A 19,678-nucleotide genomic window follows, 5' to 3' on the forward strand; every position below is an offset into this window, starting at 1 on the left:
ACTTATTATTAAAGGGTTACAAGGTAGGCTACCCAGGGGGGCTAACCAGGGGCTACAGGGTATGGCCTAAAAGCAAAAGAGACAATCTGGTATGCTGAGCATTGAGATACAGTATGAGACACAGGTGAGCAGGATGATGTGGGAGTCAAGTGACCAGGGTGAGGAATCTGTGAGGGCATCTAGTGGACATGGTGGAGAATGACAAAGCCCAATAGGGGTTTGGGGAATGGGGATGTGGCTGGAAGGAGGGACACAGAGGCAGAATGGGCAAAATTAAACAAAATTGAGAAAGTTGTTGTGGCATTTATGTCTTGAAATTAAAAATGTAAAACAGACAGGGATTGGTGTAAAATATAAAGATCTATGAAAATCGGAAGTGTTGAATACTGTAACGCAGTGGCAATTGTTATATTGTGTTCCTTATTATGTACATGTCAATGCTTATTGGAAAGAATGTAAAATGTAAACGTATTTCATTCACTTGAGTGTTATAAAATGTGCAGGTTCATTTCACAGTAGATTTTTGCATAATAATGCAGGCTGATATGCTTTCATATTGTGTACTTATTTCAACACAGTGCACACCTTAAATAGCTTGGTTAGTGTTAGACCTGTCTGTCAAGCTTAAATAAACAGGGCTCGCGGGTTTGAGAACGGATAGAAAAGTGAAAATTTGTCCCAAACAAACAGGGTTGCATTATCATTAAAGATATACATCTGCAGTGCTAAATGCGACACTGAAGTACAAAAAAAAGCATACTGCAGGAAACTCTATAAGCAACAACTGCAATATTGTTTTTTAGTTGGCTGAGAATGAGATTCACCTTAATTTACTAAAGTACACACAAGTCGAACATTACCATTTCCTCCTCAGAATTTCCCCAGTTTGATGCTAATGTTACATTGAAATTACAGTATAATTAAGGCCCTTGAGTCTGTTCTGAGATGCAATAAAGGGCAGCCAGTAGGGGCAACAGAGGATGGATTGCTTAGCAACATACATTACCAACACTGCACAGTGGACGGTGGACACCAGGATGGTTTGGAGGTGCAGGAAGATTCAAATGGCGCAGAAAGATTTGTTTTATATTGCCCTTTTGTGTTTTAGTAGGAGGAGTTGGTTTCAAAGGGAACACATATCTGTAACTTGTTTTTTTTATTTTGGCTTGTGTTTTTAATAAGTAAGAATAGACGTTTATTATATTTCCTTTAACATAACAGTTTTTTGAAAGAACCATATCATGAAAAAAATGAATATGAATGTTTTTATTGTTCAAATTCTCAAATAAGGAGCAATTAAGTGAATTTGACTGAAGTACAGTGACAGCTGCAATAATGTCTGGTTTTACACTGCCACCTGCTGTTTGCAGGTATCTAAGCAGCTGCTTTGTCTAAAGGCAATATAAATACATATATTTACTTTATTTGAATATTAAATGATCAACAGCATATATTTACTAACAGGGGATAGGCTACTTCTAGATGCTTATGAACATTCCCACATCACTATTCTGCTCATCTTTCAAATTACATTTAATATTTTGCATAAACACTGATTTTGGTCGTATTTGTTTTGTTTAATGATTGCACATGAGTACTGGTCGAAATTAGTAAGTGGTGTTGACTCTAGAGATCAATGCCTGGCACTTCCTGCCTGCGAACCCTCCATCTTCTGCCCTGATGCCCTTGTACTGAGTGTTATTGCTGTTGTCCCCCTCAATATAGTCTTACAGGCACCAACACGTTGACACTGATAGATACTAGTGCTTTGTACATGTACTTGACTACTTTCAGGAAATTGTATTTAAGTCATTGAATCTCTTATTCCTCGTATACTTCTACTCCACAACATTTCAGAGGAAAAATACTCAGTCCTTTGTTTTGTCAGTTGTTGTTACTAACTCAAGAAACCAAGATGTTTTTGAACACACACTATCAGCAAATCTGACAATAGAATTATGGCTGACATAATTAGTCGATCATCACCAACTGCTTGATAATCATTTAACCATTTTTCCTGGGAAATATTTTACGGTTCAAGCTTCTCAAATTTGATAACTTGCTCTTTTGCCCAAAGTGAGACCTTTGCAATGCTCTGTTTTGTTCAAACAAATGAACAAACCTCAACATTATACATTTTTTTTGAATACATGAGTAATTATTATTATCGTTAAGGTTGAAGCATTGACTGATAGAGAAATGTCTAATTTATCTATATTTAACTTTAACAGAAAAGGAGGAGAGTACATTTTTGGCTCCACCTACCGCCTGTAAGGCATCGTTGAGGGCTCTTTCCCCTCTACGCTTGTAGCTATGGAAACTCGTCGATGGCAACATCCACCAGTCTGTTCTGCCCCCCATCCTCATAACGTGAACATCACCTCTCAGAGGTGCTGACTGTGTGCTACTGTCACCGACAAATGAGACTCTGCAAGATGGCGATTCCGCGACTCATCGCTTGTTTTGTTGTTTACACAAGCTTAGGTAAGTTATTCTTCTTTCCCCACAATGCTATCATGATAACGTTGTTGCGCTGTACGAGGTGCGGCGACGCTGTAACGGAGTTGTCAATGCCAACATTCCGACAGTCTATGGTTCCGACACATACGTTAGCTTGACAAAAACATATTGCATTGTAAGCAAGATGTATCGGTATGCATTGTTTTTTTTTTACGTTTACAAATTCATTGGGGTATTTTTCCGTTTACGGTATCAGTACGTTGTTGTAATGCAAGTGAAACGGAAAAAATACGTAGTTGTAAGAGCATCTGTCATGTTTTAACGGTTGAATTTATATGACTGTTGGCTGACCAGAGCCGTTCGAAACCAGCGTTGTAGGAGCGAGTTACTCTCAGGACATTTCCAGGACAAAAAAGGAAAGCAAAACGTTAACTTACGGTCGGAAAAATACATGGTGACATATAAGGAGACCTGTCGTTTCAGCCCCTAGATAAAAGCTAACATAAATCACATCATCTGCAAGAGAGTTTCAAATAAAATACATATAATGTACTCTGTGCACAGCATTGTGCACACAGTGCTTAATAACAGACAATCACATGTATGCGAGTTCATATTGTTAAATCCACTCGTCCAATGCCATCTCTCTATCCAGATTGAATCCCACCCCAGTGTGTGTATGACCTTTAGTGGTCACATGCTGATTGATGATGGTGAGGGTGGTGTTATTAGTGTGCTGAAAATGAAGAATCAGACATGTAGGAGGTTGGAGAGTATGACATGCCTCCTCATCATCATCCCTGCCCAACAACAACAGCTGGAGTTGTGGAGCTGATCAATGCAGCTGATGCTGGCCTGGGTGATGTGTTGCATACCCCTGGTATTTGCTGCTGGTCCGAGGTCACCCTGCAGAGTAAAAATTGGGCCATTTCGTCAGTTAGTAGTGAACCTTTGACCCAGCTCCTCTGCATGCGTAAATCAAATAACAACGCACGTGACAAGGCAAGGCTTCATTTATTATGTTCTTGTCAGTATGTTTTGGTTCTGAAACTGAGTCTGCAAATGTAGCTCACTGAATCTTTTATACTGCTGCTACGGTGGTGACTCTCTACAACATAATTAAAGTATTTAGATTAATGTTAACAGTCTACAATTCTGCCCTCCAGTTTTAGACTGCCCTTAGGTTTAGATAATTAATTAATATATATTTGTTAAATGTATGCTTCATTTAACTTGCACACATTGGTGCATAGTTTAAACTTTTTAGAGAAGAATATTATGTTAATCCTTTCACATCCAGTTGATTTGAACTCTAATCCTGGACAAATCATTCCACCTTAACAAATTACTATTGTTGTCATTTTATCAATAAAATGTGTGAAAAGTCTAAGGAATCTCTATATCTATTTTTCTAAATACCAAACCCCAAATATTTTCAGGTTACATAACCTTAAATTAATGAATTAGCAAAATAGTGTTAATTTACTTTCATTAAAATGTGTTCTTGATGGTAACAGCAGTCCATCAAATGAAAACAATGTAACGGTAACTCAACATCTCCCACTAATTCATCCTTCAGAATGTGGCATCTTGTCAAATGTGGGATCTGCACTGGATGTAGTATTAAGATTAGTTAATGAAGTGTGGCACATACAATGCTAAGATGAAACCTACTGGAGCAGTCCTCTGGGGTCCTAGTGTCACTACTTATTCCTAATCAGTTTCATCTGTGTTGCCTACAATGTATTCAGATGACAAAACAACAGTTTTCAAGTCCCTCTTACATTTTCCTCATGTTCTTAGGACAACATGGATGCCTCATAGTTTTCTAATGGAGTGATTAGTTGTTTTGAAACAGTCCCTCCAATATGTTGTGCATCTCAATGGTCCTTGGTCCCTACACCTCTCCGTGCTGCTTGCAGCTATCTCCGCCCTCAGAATATTTGCAGTGACTTCACTGGAATGTCTTGGGAAAAAGCTTTTTATAGATGCATGGTTCAACAATTTTTTTCTTGTTTCAGTAATAGGCATGTTGTTTTCATCTATAGTGCATAAGAGGATTTCAGAATGTGGCCATTTAATAGCACATTTCTCTCAGAACAGACTGCAGACCTACTTTGTCTATTCATTACAAAAAAACAGGGATTACAATTGAGCCTGTGTTTGCTTTCCAGCAAGCGCTGAGATTATTTTCGTAATTCAAAAATAATATTTTCTCTTAAACCTACATTGTGTCACCGGGGGACCAACCATTGTTGTGCGAATGCTTTTATTCTAAGCTCGTATTAGTAATTAGCTCACCATTGTCATGTTAATTAACGGTGGTTATACTTTCCCACGGCCTACTTTTTTAAGAAAATCAATTATGTCTACAACGTGCCTGATTGTGCAGTTGGTACACACATTTGGTTTTGTAACCCTAGTTTGCATGCAACACACTCCAACTTCTCAGTATCAGTTATTTTGGACTGTAAAATGAAGGATTTCTATGGAACATTTTGTAGTTTGTTTTGGTAATGTTTGGCCAAAGAGAGAAGAGATTACGATGACATTCAACAAACCTCTAAGGAGGTTTTGTTACACAGTGCTTCAGCAGAACAGCATTATTAAAAACGAATTTCCTGTAAACTTAGAATAACACATTACACACCTCAATGTTGTAATCATTGAAATAATCACTGTTTGTTGTTGTAATGTAATGATTCTGCAGTGTGCTCGTAGCAGCTTCTATCAAACGATTGAGTTTACAAAAGCGCTGAGGTTTTGTTTTCGTCTCCTTTTTTTTGGTCATGTAAACTTTTAGAATGAGGACAGCTTCTGCCGCCATTGTAGATTCAGCCCACAACTCTTCTGTCTGTCTCACATATGCCAAGGGAGCATTTGTTGGACGAGCTCTCCGTGTGTCTCCCGGGATGTCCAGTCACAGCTGGGCTAAATATAGCTTCTTGATGTACAGGGTGGGAAAGTCAGCAAGAGAGACGGAAGCTGAGACCTGGGAGTCACATCTCCTCAGTCAGTGTCCGCAGCTGTGCTATATGAGCGGATGCTTTGGCAGGACACACATTTTCATCAATGTCATCGTCTAACTTGCTAACTATACATCACAGGGTCACTGGTGCGGTAATGGGGCTGATCTGAATAAATAGATAGTTAGTCAGAATGCACAGTGCCTCGGGCAAACAGGAGGGGATGTCTGTACAAGGCCTGCATGGATAATTATTATTATCTAATTCCAGCCGTCGTTTAAAACCCCTTACTCCACTGGGAGCCATAATGCTTTCATTACTCAGCATGGTTGCTGTTAGTCGCATGTGTACCCAGTAATTATTGCCTTAGGAAGTGGCATGGACACACTAGGTTGAGTATGGGGTACCAGTTGAATGCGGAAACCTGCTTTTTTATCATCAGCATTTAAAATCAGACACGTGGAATTATGTGTACACTATAAATTGTAATTTTCACATTTTCTTAATTCGTTGTTGCACACTCTTTGCTCCGCTCTCGTTCATTTTCCCCTTAAATCGGCATTCGGCTGGCCCATGTTTGACACAACTTGTGAATAATGCCCCTTGCCATTAAAGTGGCATTTAGAAAATAACACTGATTGCTCAAAGCAGTGCACTCAAGCATTGACCTTAAAATAAGTATATCTCATGTGTTGTTTGTGCCGGGGGGAAACACGACGGTTGATTAAATATGCTTCCAATTGAAGCACTTTCCCACTGAGTTATGTTCGTGCTCCTGATTTGTTTTGTTCAGGGATTTTGATACATTATTTATCCTGTAAACCTCAGTGTAAATTAGTGTCACCATTTAAGGAAGAAGTGCTTTCACTAAACCTGAAATTAAATTAAATAAAACCAATATCTTGTAATGTTTCACAATGTTCTAATCTAATGAGTGGCTCATCATTGACCAATTACAGCTATTCCTCAGAGGCACATAGTCATCCAAATACTAGTGATATCAAACTAGTACCGCACATGCTCAAACGCTTCAATTCAGATTTGAATCAGACAACCATATCCACTTAGTTTCTGAGAGAAATGTCTCTATTTTACTTCAATGGACTATTACGCAGATCCATTTTTGAGACTTGACTTGTGTTTTCAGGAGCTTTTTGCCTTTGGTCTTCAGTAATTGAAACAAATGCTCAGTTAGACTGGGTCAGATGATTTACTTCAGCATTTCAAAACTCTTCTGAATGATGGGGCTTATTCTCCTTCTGCATTGTTCCCAAACTGTAGAGACTGTGTCTAACATTCCTCCCACACTGGCTCTCCAGGGTGCGTCAAAGAGCGTAAAAGCTGAGAGTCAGCACTTTGACTTTAGCCATGGTTTAATTCAATATGAATTGCATAAGAGTAAAGCAAAAAAATAAGAAAAAACAACAACATATTTGTATTGCGTTGATTTATCATTAAAAACGTGCTCTCTCCTTCCATGTTTCATCACCAGCCAAATTGTTATCCAATTAAGCCCTATAAAAGGGCCGAAATAAAATACTTTCCAAAAATCTGAGTCAGTTTAGGCCTTAAATCTTTAAAAAAAAAAGTAAAATCTTAGTCATTTTGGCCCCAGGTGTTTGTCTTCTTAACCAGAAATACGAAGTGATTATTAAGAAATGTTTACTCCAGCTCTCTGAGAGGTTCTATATTTATCATTCTAATCCACTGGTTATTAGGCAACACGCCCAGTTGATAATGTCTGCTAATGAAAACGCATGTGTGTGCCATCAGGGTAACTCAGCATTAAGTGTCTTCTTTTTTAAATTTTGCAGGTCTCATCCCATCATCACTCGGGGTAATCCTCCGAACCATGGACAAGATTGTGTGGGCGAATGAGTTTGAGCGTGAGTTGCTAAAAAAACACTTAACCTATTTAGCGAAAATAGCTTTCCTTTTCCTGATGCATTCTGTTTCCCCCACAGCAATCGAGCTGACCTGTTTAATAGAGTCCATCTCAACAAACAACCCGAGGATTGAATGGAAAAAGATTAAGAACGGTGTCCCCAGCTACGTATACTTTCAAAACAGGATAGCAGGTAAACCGCTTGAAAGAAAACCCATCCACCATTCGACCGCTGCATTTCAAAGTAATGTCTCAGGACTCAAGCTAAGCTGAATGAATGGCACCTTGAAAGAACTTGCCATTGAATTCTGTTTTCCCAACTGTGGAGTCAGGCTGTGTATATGAATGAGCAATTGTAAAGTGTTTTTCCCTCTTTTCAAAGGGGACTTGGACCAGAGAGCTCAGCTCAGAGAGCCAGCCAACATCCTGATCTTCAACGCCACCCGCTCTGACACTGCAGAGTACCGCTGCGAGGTGGCCGCCATCGAAGATCAGAGAGACTTTGATGAGATACTGATTAGTCTCGCAGTGAGAGGTATTGGGAGTGTGAACCATACATCACTGAAAGGGGCTATTATTGACTTACAATACATCTAAATGTACCTTGTTGCGCGTTAATACATTTACAGAAAATTGCATTTCAGTGTTTATATTAAAACCATATCATCTCATTTTATGTTTTTTTAAAGAAACAGTATGACCGATTATTTGCTTTCTTGTCAACCGTAGATGAAAACTTGTAAATATGAAACTTCAGCCAGCAGTATGTTCCACTAATTCAGTCGATCAGTGCTTGTGCTTTAACAGTAAGGATTATTTGACATACTTAATGCTTCAAGTGATTGTTTTAATACATGAATAGAAAGTCGAAAGGTTAATCAATAACAAAAACAGTCAGTGCTTTTAGTGGATTGATGTGTTGTGTGTGTGTGTGTGTGTGTGTGTGTGTGTGTGTGTGTGTGTGTGTGTGTGTGTGTGTGTGTGTGTGTGCGTGTGTGCGTGCAGTGAAACCTGTTCCGCGCTGCAGCGTGCCTGAGGCGGTCACAGTTGGAACATCCACCGAGCTGCGCTGCCTGGAGAACGAGGGCTTCCCCGCCCCTCTGTACCGCTGGTTCCACAACAACAAGGAGCTCGCTCAGGACCCCAAAAACACCCCCAAGCCGGTCAACACTTCCTACAGCATCAACCCTGACACTGGAGGCCTGGTGAGAAACACAAGGATTAAGATTAGCAATATTTAACATTACGTTCACTACAATATTAGAAATGAACTATCTCTTTAATAGCATCTATGTAAGTTCAATGTTGAACAAGTGTAGTTTTTTTGATATTCTATTTGTGGATGGGACTCTTTAGTATCAGGGATACATCAAAGCTTATCTAATGTAAATGTGAAATTCTTAATCTGAATAAAACCTTACCCATCGTATGACTAATAGCAGGATTACTCCATGCATTAAAAGAAAGCCAGAGAGGAAGCTAAACCTAAAACTGGCAAATGAAAGAAAGATAATATTGCATCCCAAGCTGAGGTTATGTGTTTACTTCAAAGACATAATAAAATAACAAGCATGTAACTTGCCATCATAAAATGTACAAACATGTATAAAATGTAATGTAACAACCCGATATGTAAGACTAGCAAGTGTTTACAAAATGTCATAAAAATGTATCCTCAGCCAAAGGAACAGGAGAAATGTGTTGACGATGCAGCTGTCTGTCATTGCACTGAAAAAATGCTGAAATTGTCTTTTTAGAAATTTCGAATAGTGAAAAAGGAGGACGCAGGGGAGTACTACTGCCAGGCGAAGAATGATGCCGGATATGCACAGTGTCCCTCACAAATGATGGAAGTCTGTGAGTGTCTAAACGTCACTATTTTCAATCCAACACAAGATATCAGAGTTTATCTTAAGTTTTCTAGGGATCAGCAGCAAAGGTCTGATAGCTTCCAGCACCATGTTAAAGACATGTAAACAGATCATAATAGTTGACACATCTTCGGCAACTTAACTCTGTGTCCTCTTTCAGATGACGTCGACATCCTGGGGATTTTCCTCAAGTCCTTTGGTGGAGTGGTTGTTTTCTTCGGTTTGGCTGGCACCATTTGTCATTCCCTTAAGCGTGGATGCTTCTCTAAAAAAGGGCATAACGAAAAGTGAGTGTAAACTTTGAAGAAGGAAAGAGGCAATATGTTATTCTGTCTTTAATGCTACAATACGTTAAGGATGTGCTATTTTATTATGTGTTTTTTATCCTCTTTATTTTAGCTACAATTGGCCAGCACAGAATGAGGGTGTTGAATATGGTGATGCAGATGAGGTAAACAGAACAAACACAGCAAATGATACTCTCAGGATCAGTTGTGCATACTCAATTTATAATGACTGTTCTTCACAGGGCCATTTTCGCCACAAGTCTTCATTCATAATTTGACGGCTGAGACGGAGGACAACATGGAAGCAGGACTTAAGTACAACTGTCGAGGTTAGCTTGCTTCAACGATGCTCCAGATGGTAAAGTTTGAGGTGTGAAATGGCACATTATTCTCTAATGCACATCAAATCCAAGTCAACTGATTGCCAAAGTATTATAATATCATTTTGTTGCCCTACTTCTTGTTTTTTATAACTGGGTAGCATTTTTTCGACTCTGTCTGATTTAAAAGCTTAGTTTTTTACTAGTTTAGTTTATTTTGACACATTTGCAACTTTGTGGAGTTTGATAATTGGCCCATGGTGTCATCGCAGAAGATGCTGGGAGCTACATTCCTTCACAGTTTTTGGAACAAATCCTATTTTATAATTCTTAAACTTTTTACTGAGTACATAGAAATTGTTTTACAATAAACACAATAAACTCCTTTACATTATCTTTGTTCTTAAGATACATCTGTTACGTTTGTTTCACCCTGGGAAGAGTTGAAACCTTTTTTTTGTATATACTGTCGTTATACAGGCAATAGGCAGCAGACTGTAAAAGGCTGATAAGATCAAATTCAGAAGGCACAATTTATCAGCCTTTCTTATATTCACAGATGATAACAAGTTAAACAAGTACATAGTAACCTGTGAGTTTGAAGACCATATATCCCAGTATGCTGCAAAGTCAATATGTACTATAAAGGTGGTGAAGTATGATTTATGGAGTGCTGTTTCTGTGTATAAGTGACCTTCTGTGCTTTACTAATTATTTGGTTGAGTATTGGACATATTGTCCAGTTTTGACTCAGTATTTAATGTAAATAAATGCATACATTTTCTTTTGATTTGAATACATTGCACTCCATACCTTATTGTAAATACTGCATCAAAACTGTTTGTTGGAAATACATTTACAGTATTTACTGTTCAGCGTGTTAACAGTGTTGAGCCTGTCATTTCAAACATTAGTGTCAATGATTTGTGTAACAACTCAGGAAATGTTGTATAATGTCCACTGTTTTTTTTGTTATTAATGCTTTATGTTCATGTTATTTTGGTACTATTAAATACGTTTGAACCATACATGTTGTGAAGACTCAAATGTTTCATGCATATTGTCAAATTGATTTTGAAAAAGCTAAGAAACATTCATACGTTGGTGGGTGTCAAGAAAAGCATAGGGGAACATATTAACAACATCCAACTATTTGAAGTAGTTCGTCAACTGTAAAGAGACAGAAATATGTTGCCAAGTAGGTTTCTGTTTTATTCACATACAAATAATTTGCTTTGCTGTGTTAGTGCATGATTTGAACATAGAATGAGAAAATGAAATAAAAAATGAAGCAATCACAATAATCAAGAAACATAGAAGAAAATTGCCGCACTATTACAAATATATACAATATATCTGAATTAAAATGAAAGAGCTTTGCAGTTTTTTGAGTTGCAGTTTGCAGAGAAATTAACAAATTGTCCAAGGATAGTATTAAGGTAAACAGCATGCGCTTAAACAAATATGCAATGTAATAGAAAGATGAGAAGGTATTAATGTAACATGTAATGTTCATGGTAGAGGATATAGGTCCATGGCTTTATATACACAGTCTCCATATAGAAATATGAAAACATGTATTCACAATTAATTAATGCACAGAAACGTTGTTATTACAGTGTGTCTTATTAGAGGTAAACATATGTACTCAAGTTAAACAATATGAATGTATGACTTTGATTTAAGTGTGGGACTGCTACTTTTATTAACAAAACGGGGCTGAATGGCTGAATAATTATTTTTTCACCACTAACAATGCATTTATAATACATATAATAATATATAGAAGGCCTTATTTCCGGTTTCAGAAACCATCATTAGGTTTTATTTTGAAAAACATCCACCCGGAAGTAGTTAACCTAATGCAGGTGGCGTACATCCTGATCATTTGACAACATTCAACGTCTTTTCTTACAGAAAACAAACATGTAATATAACATTCACACAGCGAAACTTGCCATCACTACGGAGCAGACTAGTGTGTGGCCTGTGTGGACCGTTCACTGAAGATATTCTGGTCAACAGAAGAAAAAGGGAAGCGGCTAATTTGCTGATGGACGTGTTATTGTGCGTTTTCCTTGTGCCGTCGTATTGCTATTTTGCTTCGTCGGTATGGACATGTAGCTAATGTGGAGTCTTCTGTCAAATATCGTCGACTTTTTCCATGTTGAATAGTGTGTTTTGTGCTCCGATAGGGAACTGAGGTCGCACACAGGCCTTATTGTGTGTTTGGTGTTTTTCTAGTTCAAAACATTGCAAGGGTTTTTGCATTAGTTTGCTAACAAGGCGTTACGATAAGCAAGATGAGTTTCTTTAGTTTTGGGCAAAGTGCAGAAATAGATGTTGTCCTGAATGACGCTGAAACGCGGAAGAAAGCTGAACACAAAAGTGAAGATGGAAAGAAAGATAAATACTTTCTTTTCTATGATGGCGAGACTGTCAGTGGAAAGGTGAATGTGACGCTGAAGAACCCCGGAAAGAGGCTGGAGCACCAGGGCATCAAAATTGAATTTGTTGGCCAAATAGGTAGGTTAAAAAAAAAGAAGATATTTGCATACATATTTTGACCAATGATTTCATACAGTTCATGTAAACAACACAGTCAATCCTGTGGCAACACCCATGTTATGGAATATAAATGTAAAAAGCATTTCGATTAGGAAGTAGGGAGAGTACAAATTATTGTTATGGGGAGTGGAAACTGAACAGCATTTCAATGAAATATGAATACACATTGCTTATCTCTTTATGAATATGTATACAAATGAACTGTTTTTGTGTAATAGGGTTAGCTAACTTTTAGATGTTGTTAAGAGGTGTGTTTTTCAAGTTGTCAATCATCATAACATTAGTCACAGAGCTTATCATCCGAATCTCCCCCAAAATGATAAAGGCTAACACAAAGTTAAAACATGGGGAACGTATTTTAATTACAACTACCACTTTACTGAAAATATGTCCAGAAGACTGTTCTAACCAACTTTTTTTGTTAAACGCAAGACATGTGTATATGCTACTAACTTGTGTAAACTCTTATTTTATTGCTTAGCTTGCAGAATAGCTAGAAAAATGAATGGATTATGTTTAATAATTTTCTGGGTTTTACAAATGTTGCACGCTTATTATTGAGACTGGTATGAGAGGCAGATGCTGGGGCCAGGCCCTCTGTTATCATCAATATTATCCTTGGACCTTTGCCATGACTGTGACAGAAATATAGGGGCCAATAAATAACTTAAAGTGCAACAACAAATGAAGGTGATATTGAAGTTTAATCTCAAACTGTTTATGGAATAATAATGTCCACATGGGCACAAATGAAAAAGGGGAATTGGCAATTGCAAGGATCACAGCAAACATAACATTAAGATAGAAAGACAAAATGGCCCATTATATTATATCTGCCCAAAACTCTTATCACAACATCTGAGCCTTTTGAAAGTTTCCAATGTAAGGGGTAAATGAATCTTAAAGTTTGTTTCTCTTATATTGTGTTTGTTGATAACTTATTTCTGTTCTAGAGCTGTATTACGACAGAGGAAACCATCATGAGTTTGTTTCCCTGGTGAAAGATCTTGCAAGACCGGGTGAAATAACTCAATCGCAAACCTTCGACTTTGAGTTCACTCATGTGGAAAAACCGTACGAGTCCTACACAGGCCAGAACGTCAAACTAAGGTGTGTTTGATGATTGACTCTGGTTTATAGGCTGTGTAATAGATGATTGTAAGTGTCACTCTCTAACCTTTCATATGCAAACAGAGCATTTGAACTGACACCTGGTGTTGTCTAAGTTTACCGTTCCTCATACATGATTGGTTATATGTGGAACAGTATTGTTTAAAGGCTGTTTTCCATTTTCAGATATTTCCTTCGTGCCACGGTGACCAGACGACTAAATGACATCAGTAAAGAGATGGACATTGTGGTCCACACGCTGAGCACCTACCCTGAACTCAACTCCTCCATTAAAATGGAAGTTGGCATTGAGGACTGTCTGCACATTGAGTTTGAGTACAACAAATCCAAGTAAGAATTTTAGGGATGAAAAACACCATTACTGAATAATCTGTTGCCATTTATTTACATGAACCGACTTTTAAGTTTAACTTTTTTGTTTATATTAAGTGTCTTTTCTTTAAAGAACATTTTTAAACCCAAAGTTTGAAATCATTGCAAATTCAGTTCAGAAAATAATCCCACACTCGGAAGACAAAATAAACACAGTGTTCCTAAATGGCTTTCAGCAAACACAAGTGTAAGAGTGTACAATAGTGGTTTAGTGTGTTTCAGAGAGTGTATAACCACATCAGTCATGGAGTTTAGGGCTGCAACTAACTTATTTTCATTATTCCTAATATATTGAATTAACTATTTGCTTTGTCTATAAACTTTTAGCAGGTTGCAAGTTCCAGAGGCCAAGTGTTTAAAGCAAACATTAGTACGCAGTTACTAAACTACTTGTTATTAAGCGCCCTCTGTCTAATTTCTGCTTGCCTTCTTTTGACCCCTACTGTAGGTACCATCTGAAAGATGTAATTGTGGGGAAGATCTACTTCCTGCTGGTGAGGATTAAGATTAAGCACATGGAGATTGACATCATCAAGCGTGAGACAACAGGCACTGGCCCCAGTGTGTACCACGAGAACGACACCATCGCCAAATACGAGATCATGGACGGTGCTCCGGTCCGGGGTAAACGCCACTTATTAGTCATTTTAGTTATTTTACTAAAGTGAATGTTCATATCATCCAACCTCTAATGTATTTCATATTTCAGGAGAGTCCATTCCCATCCGGTTATTTCTGGCTGGTTATGATCTGACTCCCACGATGCGAGACATCAACAAGAAGTTCTCTGTGCGCTACTACCTGAACCTGGTGCTGATCGACGAGGAGGAGAGACGCTACTTCAAACAGCAGGTAGGTTTCTGATGTTTCATAATAATCTCAGTAATCCCTTCTTCTAAAGAATATAAAAAACATTCTTGGAAAATACTAGCTGTGTCCCAATTATACTGCTGTACATACTACTTGTAAGAAGCTGAGTATGTTGTTAGGAGAAAATACATTTAGGATTAGATCTCAGCTACATAAGGAGGACACATTGAATCTTGAGAACAGCTTCTCTTTATGAAGTTTATTAATGTCTGTCAGCACATTCAATGTATCACGTTCTGTCTGCACTAAATAGCACAACAGGTAGATGTTTGTATACTTACTGCAAAAACAGTAATAGTTGCGAAAACCGTAAATTGATTGTCAAAAATGTGTCATTTGGGTTGTTTGTCAAGCCAAAGAGAAATATGTCTTGTTCCTGCTGCTGTTCTGTTTTAAATGAAATATGTTAGTTTTGGTCTGTTGCTTGAGTAAAGTAGCAATTTTAAAGAATTCATTTTAGCTGTGAAGAAGTGCTACTTATTTTTTTTTGCTTTAAAATTGTTATCTTATTTTTTGTTTACACACAATCGTAGTCAGTATAGCATTTGATTTAGCTATACATTACTTAGTTAATGTATTTGTATAGCAAATCACAAAAAGTTGAATAGATCAATTAAATTGTTTTAAATATACAACACTGACTAGATAACAGTAATCCACTCTAGTTAATAATGGCATGTGTGTTGACAGTAGATAGACACGTATAAATAATATGATGATCAAATAAAGTCAAATCACTGATGAGAGCAACACGAGGATTACTGACATTGTTTTTACCTTTCTATGGATAAGGAGTCAGTAAATATTGAAATAATTTAATATGAACTGAAATGCAGGAAATCACACTGTGGAGGAAGGGTGACGTGGTGAGGAAGAGCATGTCCCATCAGGCGGCCATCGCCTCTCAGAGGTTCGAGGGCTCGGCCGCCTCGGAGAGCGCTCTGGAGCAGGCTGCGAGGGAGGAGAGCGGGTAGGGGGCCGCAGACCTCCAGTCTTCGTCCACTAGACTCGGAGGTTGCCGCCAACTATACTACACCTGGTTAAGCAGCTGTTTTAATAGTAGCCGCTGCTAGTGAAGGGAGACCGACATACAGTAACACATGCAGTATGTGAACAATGAAACAGTTTGCATGAGGCATTTGAAGCAGCTTCGGGCTGCTGGTCTTGTCCTTCAATAATGCATTTTTCTTTTCTTTATGGGAATCAAACTAATCATCTGTTGCAATATCCACTGTTAAAACCTTTCATGTGATATTATGGAATTTTTAAGCTGTCTGTTACTTTGAATAATGCTTTTTTGGAGGAAACTAATTTCTAATCTCTTAATCAATGCAACTGAATTTTTCATGCATTTTCTGAAATATATCTCCAACATTCCACCTTTTAATAAATGCATTCCTAACACTGTTATAAGGTCAAGAAATCTGAGATAACTTTGCACTGCTTTATCTTGCTGAACACATTTGTCTTGTTTTGATTTGTAAATACGACCAGCTAAAACCTTTTATCCTGTTCCAGCTTGTGTACTTTGATTATACATTACATGGTGCCACAGAGTGACCATTCATGTTCATGTGCTTTGCATCAGCATTCCAGTGGTGTTAGGAAAGAGTGTTTGTATTAAGGTCTGATAGTATGAAATCCTCTGTAATATCTTCATTAGACTTGAAAGTTGTGCCTATGTGTACCAAGCAAATGAAATCCTCCTGCCTCTTTAACATACGTTTAGTCTTTTAACCAGAGAAAGAGTTGCAGTAGAACTATCTATCTTTTGCAAAATGCTAATCAAGTATTCCTTGTCCCTGAAGTGAAATAAACTGATGCCAAATGGAAGAAAAAAACCGATCTCAGACTTTGTTGTTTTCCAGGAATGTAAGTGTTTGCAACATGATAAACCTTAACAGACAGGGTGGGAAATGATGGACCATATAGTGAAAACCCCACATGACAGTTGGGCATAGTGCAGACTGTGAAATAGAACTTTGCTTCTATACACAAATTGAATTATGGCAATAAAAGAAGGCTCGGAGCCGTTCTTTGAGCAAAGGGCAACCCTAAAAACATTACAAGCTTATATACTGCTGCTGTTTTCTTTCAATTCTAAGGCTTTGTATGCTGTGTGTGTCAAATCTGGATAATAGCCATAATTTGACAATACATTTATTACTTCAGAAAAAAAAAGATAAACAGTGCTGTGTATGCTGCTTCATGATGTCATCTGGTCCAAATCCTCACAAAGGCTCCTTATCCTCCAAAGTCAGGATAAACTCAAACTCCTCTGCAGAGAAAAAGCAGAATGAGGGTTCATAAGCAGCCCAATGCAAACTGAAAGATGCGTTCACTTACCAGTGGTTAGGGGCTGCACAGAGAGCCTGGCTCTGGTGAAAAGTCCCATGTCCTTCAGAGGCCCTCCCTTGGCTCGGTGCTGCAGGTGGTACTTCTTCAGCTCAGACAGAGGAATATAACGCTTTACCATTCTTTGATATTGGACGTCTACCTAAAAGAGAAGAAAACAAGGTTAACCTTTATGTTCAATTATTTTATGAATTTATATATTTTTTCTTCTTAAATGGGGGTTTACCATGCTCCATTTGGGGTTGTCTGCTTTACTGTTGGCATCAAAATGGATATCTTTCTTGTCAAACTGAGTGTGGTCCACATAAGCTTCCTTTACAATCTAGAAAAGATAAATCCAGCTAAATATCATGTTTGTAGGTTTGTTTTAATCATTATAATATAATCAGCAGGGGGAGAGAGTGACTTACTTTCATGATTCCTGCTATCCCCGGATCCTTGCAGTTGCTGTGATAAAAGAAAGCCAACTGCCCGTCTTTCATCTGCCTCATAAAGTTGCGTGCCTGCAGATGGCGGAAAAGTCCATGAACAGAGAGAAGAATAAAATCAAAAAAATATCAAAAATACTTTATAGATTGATGTGTTATTTCAGGTAAACAGCTTTTCATAGCAGTAGCCAGTTGTGTGGATTTACCTGATAATTGCGCACTCCGTCCCAGCAGCCAGTCTGATCAGGCAAAGCCTTCAGTTCCTCGATCCCAAACTGAAGGATGAAACAACAAGCATCAAACGAGTGCAACCCACTCACATTTTTAGGAAAACAGGCTGTGCTGATGTGGCTCTTTACCTTCAGGTCAATCTCCTTCTCAAAGCGGCTCTCGGGCTCAGATTTCATCAGCCAGCGACAGTACTGCGGAGGTTCTGAGCTGTCTTTAGTTTTTAACGGCTCAACAGAAGCTGCAGCTTTCTTCTTGCCTCCAACCATTTCGTCAGCGTCATCATTGACTTTGCCTATTGTTGCAGCAATAATTGTCAATCATGAGAAAATAATGTACCAGAACATAAGTTTTACCCCCACTTCCTTTGCTTACCTGAATCTGCTGTTCTTTTGCTCACTCTGGACCTCGTCTTTGGCGGCATCTCTCACTGTCTATAAAGACGCATGTTTCAAACATAACAGGGTTGATATGACAATATACAATATACCTTAACAATAGCATCACGTTTTCTAACATTCTTACAATTTGTATACCATAGCTGTGCATAGCGTTTTGTATGAATGTAAGGGATCTGTGGTAAAGTTTGATTTAGTTTGGATATTTAGACAGTTATAAAAAAGACTGATCTTTTTATTCAGTTTCAGTGACAGCTTTCAAAGTATGGTTGGCTCACAACTAAACCCCTTGCTTAGGGATGATGAGTAAAATACCATTAGAATTACACAAAACTAATATTTTTTCTCTGTACCTCCATGATTACTTGCTCATATTAGTTACATTATATTTTCCAATACCTTTGGACCTTTTATTGGATTTTGGTGCTAAGTTTTTGAACCACTAATTATTTAAAGTAGAAAAAACACAACGATCCTGTAAACAGAGGTTTATCCTAATCTTAAAGTGTTGTTCAATCTTCAATTTAGTCAATCACATGATATCGAAGCTGTTGAAAATATCCAAGAGTTTTCCATTTAAGACACTTCAGATTTGATAAAAGATGCACTAAAACCTAATAAAAAGAGGTTTGTACTACTTGTCCACTGTATTTGAATAAGCATGCATTGATCTGGAGTCGCACTACATGGAAAGTATTGGAAAAAATTCTCCTAAAAAAAATAAAATTATATAATATAATATAAAAGAAAGTTTTTTGTCCAATGTGGTAATAATATTTGGGTTTCATGGAAGCTATTGGTAAGTAATGGAAAAACCGTGTGCCATATTAGACAAATTCACTATATTTGTAACCATAATGTTCACTAATATAAGCAAGTTGGAACGGAAGCATTAAACATAATATTGGTTTTGTGTCATTCAAACAGTACTTTAATGGTGGACTGGACCCTAGGAATACCTGCAGTAAAGAAAGAGTGCTCGGAATGTAAAATACATTGTGAATTCCCAATGTAAAACGAACTTCACCCGTACATGGATGGCAGAAACTAGCTAGCTTCAAGAACTCTTGGCAACACGTGTAAACTTAACTAAACGCGCCAGGCATTTGAAAGTAATGCAGATTATAATGCAGCTCTGTCAGTAGTGCAAAATCTCTGATTAAACACTGATAAATCATACCTGTAGCTGAGCAATGTTCCAGGTAAGCAGTCAACCATCAAAACCCGCGGTGAAAGCACTAGCAGCAACACGTGACGTCAACAAACGTATTGGTGCACTTGATTTATTGCCAGCTTCTCCCGTTTGTGTTGTAAGAGATAGATGTCCTTTGGAGTCCTTACCCTCCAAAGTTCCTCAAAGGGAGCAACTAATCACCACTTTCACGAGCGACAGGAAACTATATTTCTCAGCAGATGTGAGCATCATTATAATTGTATGTGATTTTATCAGAGAAAAACAGGAATAATATGTTAAATGAATATGTTACCCGCACCCCAAAGATGGCGGCATTGCGCTTTATACGCTGAATGCCTTCCTCC

The 19,678-nt window shown here is 37.9% G+C and overlaps 3 protein-coding genes across 4 annotated transcripts; 2 read left to right on the forward strand and 1 right to left on the reverse strand.

Annotated features, from left to right (window-relative positions):
- The first annotated feature begins 2,334 nt into the window (after positions 1-2,334).
- jam3a (junctional adhesion molecule 3a) lies at positions 2,335-10,811 on the forward strand. The gene is made up of 9 exons (XM_010770954.1): positions 2,335-2,484; positions 7,241-7,312; positions 7,391-7,504; positions 7,694-7,846; positions 8,317-8,516; positions 9,069-9,168; positions 9,343-9,469; positions 9,582-9,633; positions 9,712-10,811. Exons 1-9 carry the CDS (start codon positions 2,421-2,423, stop codon positions 9,745-9,747), a joined length of 918 nt encoding a protein of 305 aa, XP_010769256.1. The 5' UTR covers positions 2,335-2,420; the 3' UTR covers positions 9,748-10,811.
- Positions 10,812-11,638: 827 nt separating this feature from the next.
- Positions 11,639-16,563, forward strand: LOC104945311 (vacuolar protein sorting-associated protein 26B-like). 2 transcript variants are annotated; one of them, XM_010770956.1, is made up of 6 exons: positions 11,639-12,315; positions 13,311-13,467; positions 13,654-13,818; positions 14,306-14,484; positions 14,570-14,712; positions 15,567-16,563. In XM_010770956.1, exons 1-6 carry the CDS (start codon positions 12,093-12,095, stop codon positions 15,702-15,704), a joined length of 1,005 nt encoding a protein of 334 aa, XP_010769258.1. In that variant the 5' UTR covers positions 11,639-12,092; the 3' UTR covers positions 15,705-16,563. The 2 variants fall into 2 exon arrangements, with proteins under 2 accessions (XP_010769258.1, XP_010769259.1); XM_010770957.1 differs by having other exon boundaries at positions 14,309-14,484.
- On the reverse strand, positions 16,213-19,653 carry thyn1 (thymocyte nuclear protein 1). The gene is made up of 8 exons (XM_010770955.1): positions 19,320-19,653; positions 18,117-18,175; positions 17,873-18,036; positions 17,720-17,788; positions 17,496-17,588; positions 17,312-17,407; positions 17,077-17,227; positions 16,213-17,008 (listed from the first exon to the last, which is right to left on the reverse strand). The coding sequence occupies exons 2-8, from the start codon at positions 18,163-18,165 to the stop codon at positions 16,962-16,964; spliced, it is 669 nt and encodes a 222-aa protein (XP_010769257.1). The 5' UTR covers positions 18,166-18,175; positions 19,320-19,653; the 3' UTR covers positions 16,213-16,961.
- Positions 19,654-19,678: the final 25 nt, after the last annotated feature.

The sequence above is a fragment of the Notothenia coriiceps genome, unplaced genomic scaffold (assembly GCF_000735185.1).
Source record: "Notothenia coriiceps isolate Sejong01 unplaced genomic scaffold, NC01 NC01_scaffold00009460, whole genome shotgun sequence".
NCBI lineage: Eukaryota > Metazoa > Chordata > Actinopteri > Perciformes > Nototheniidae > Notothenia > Notothenia coriiceps.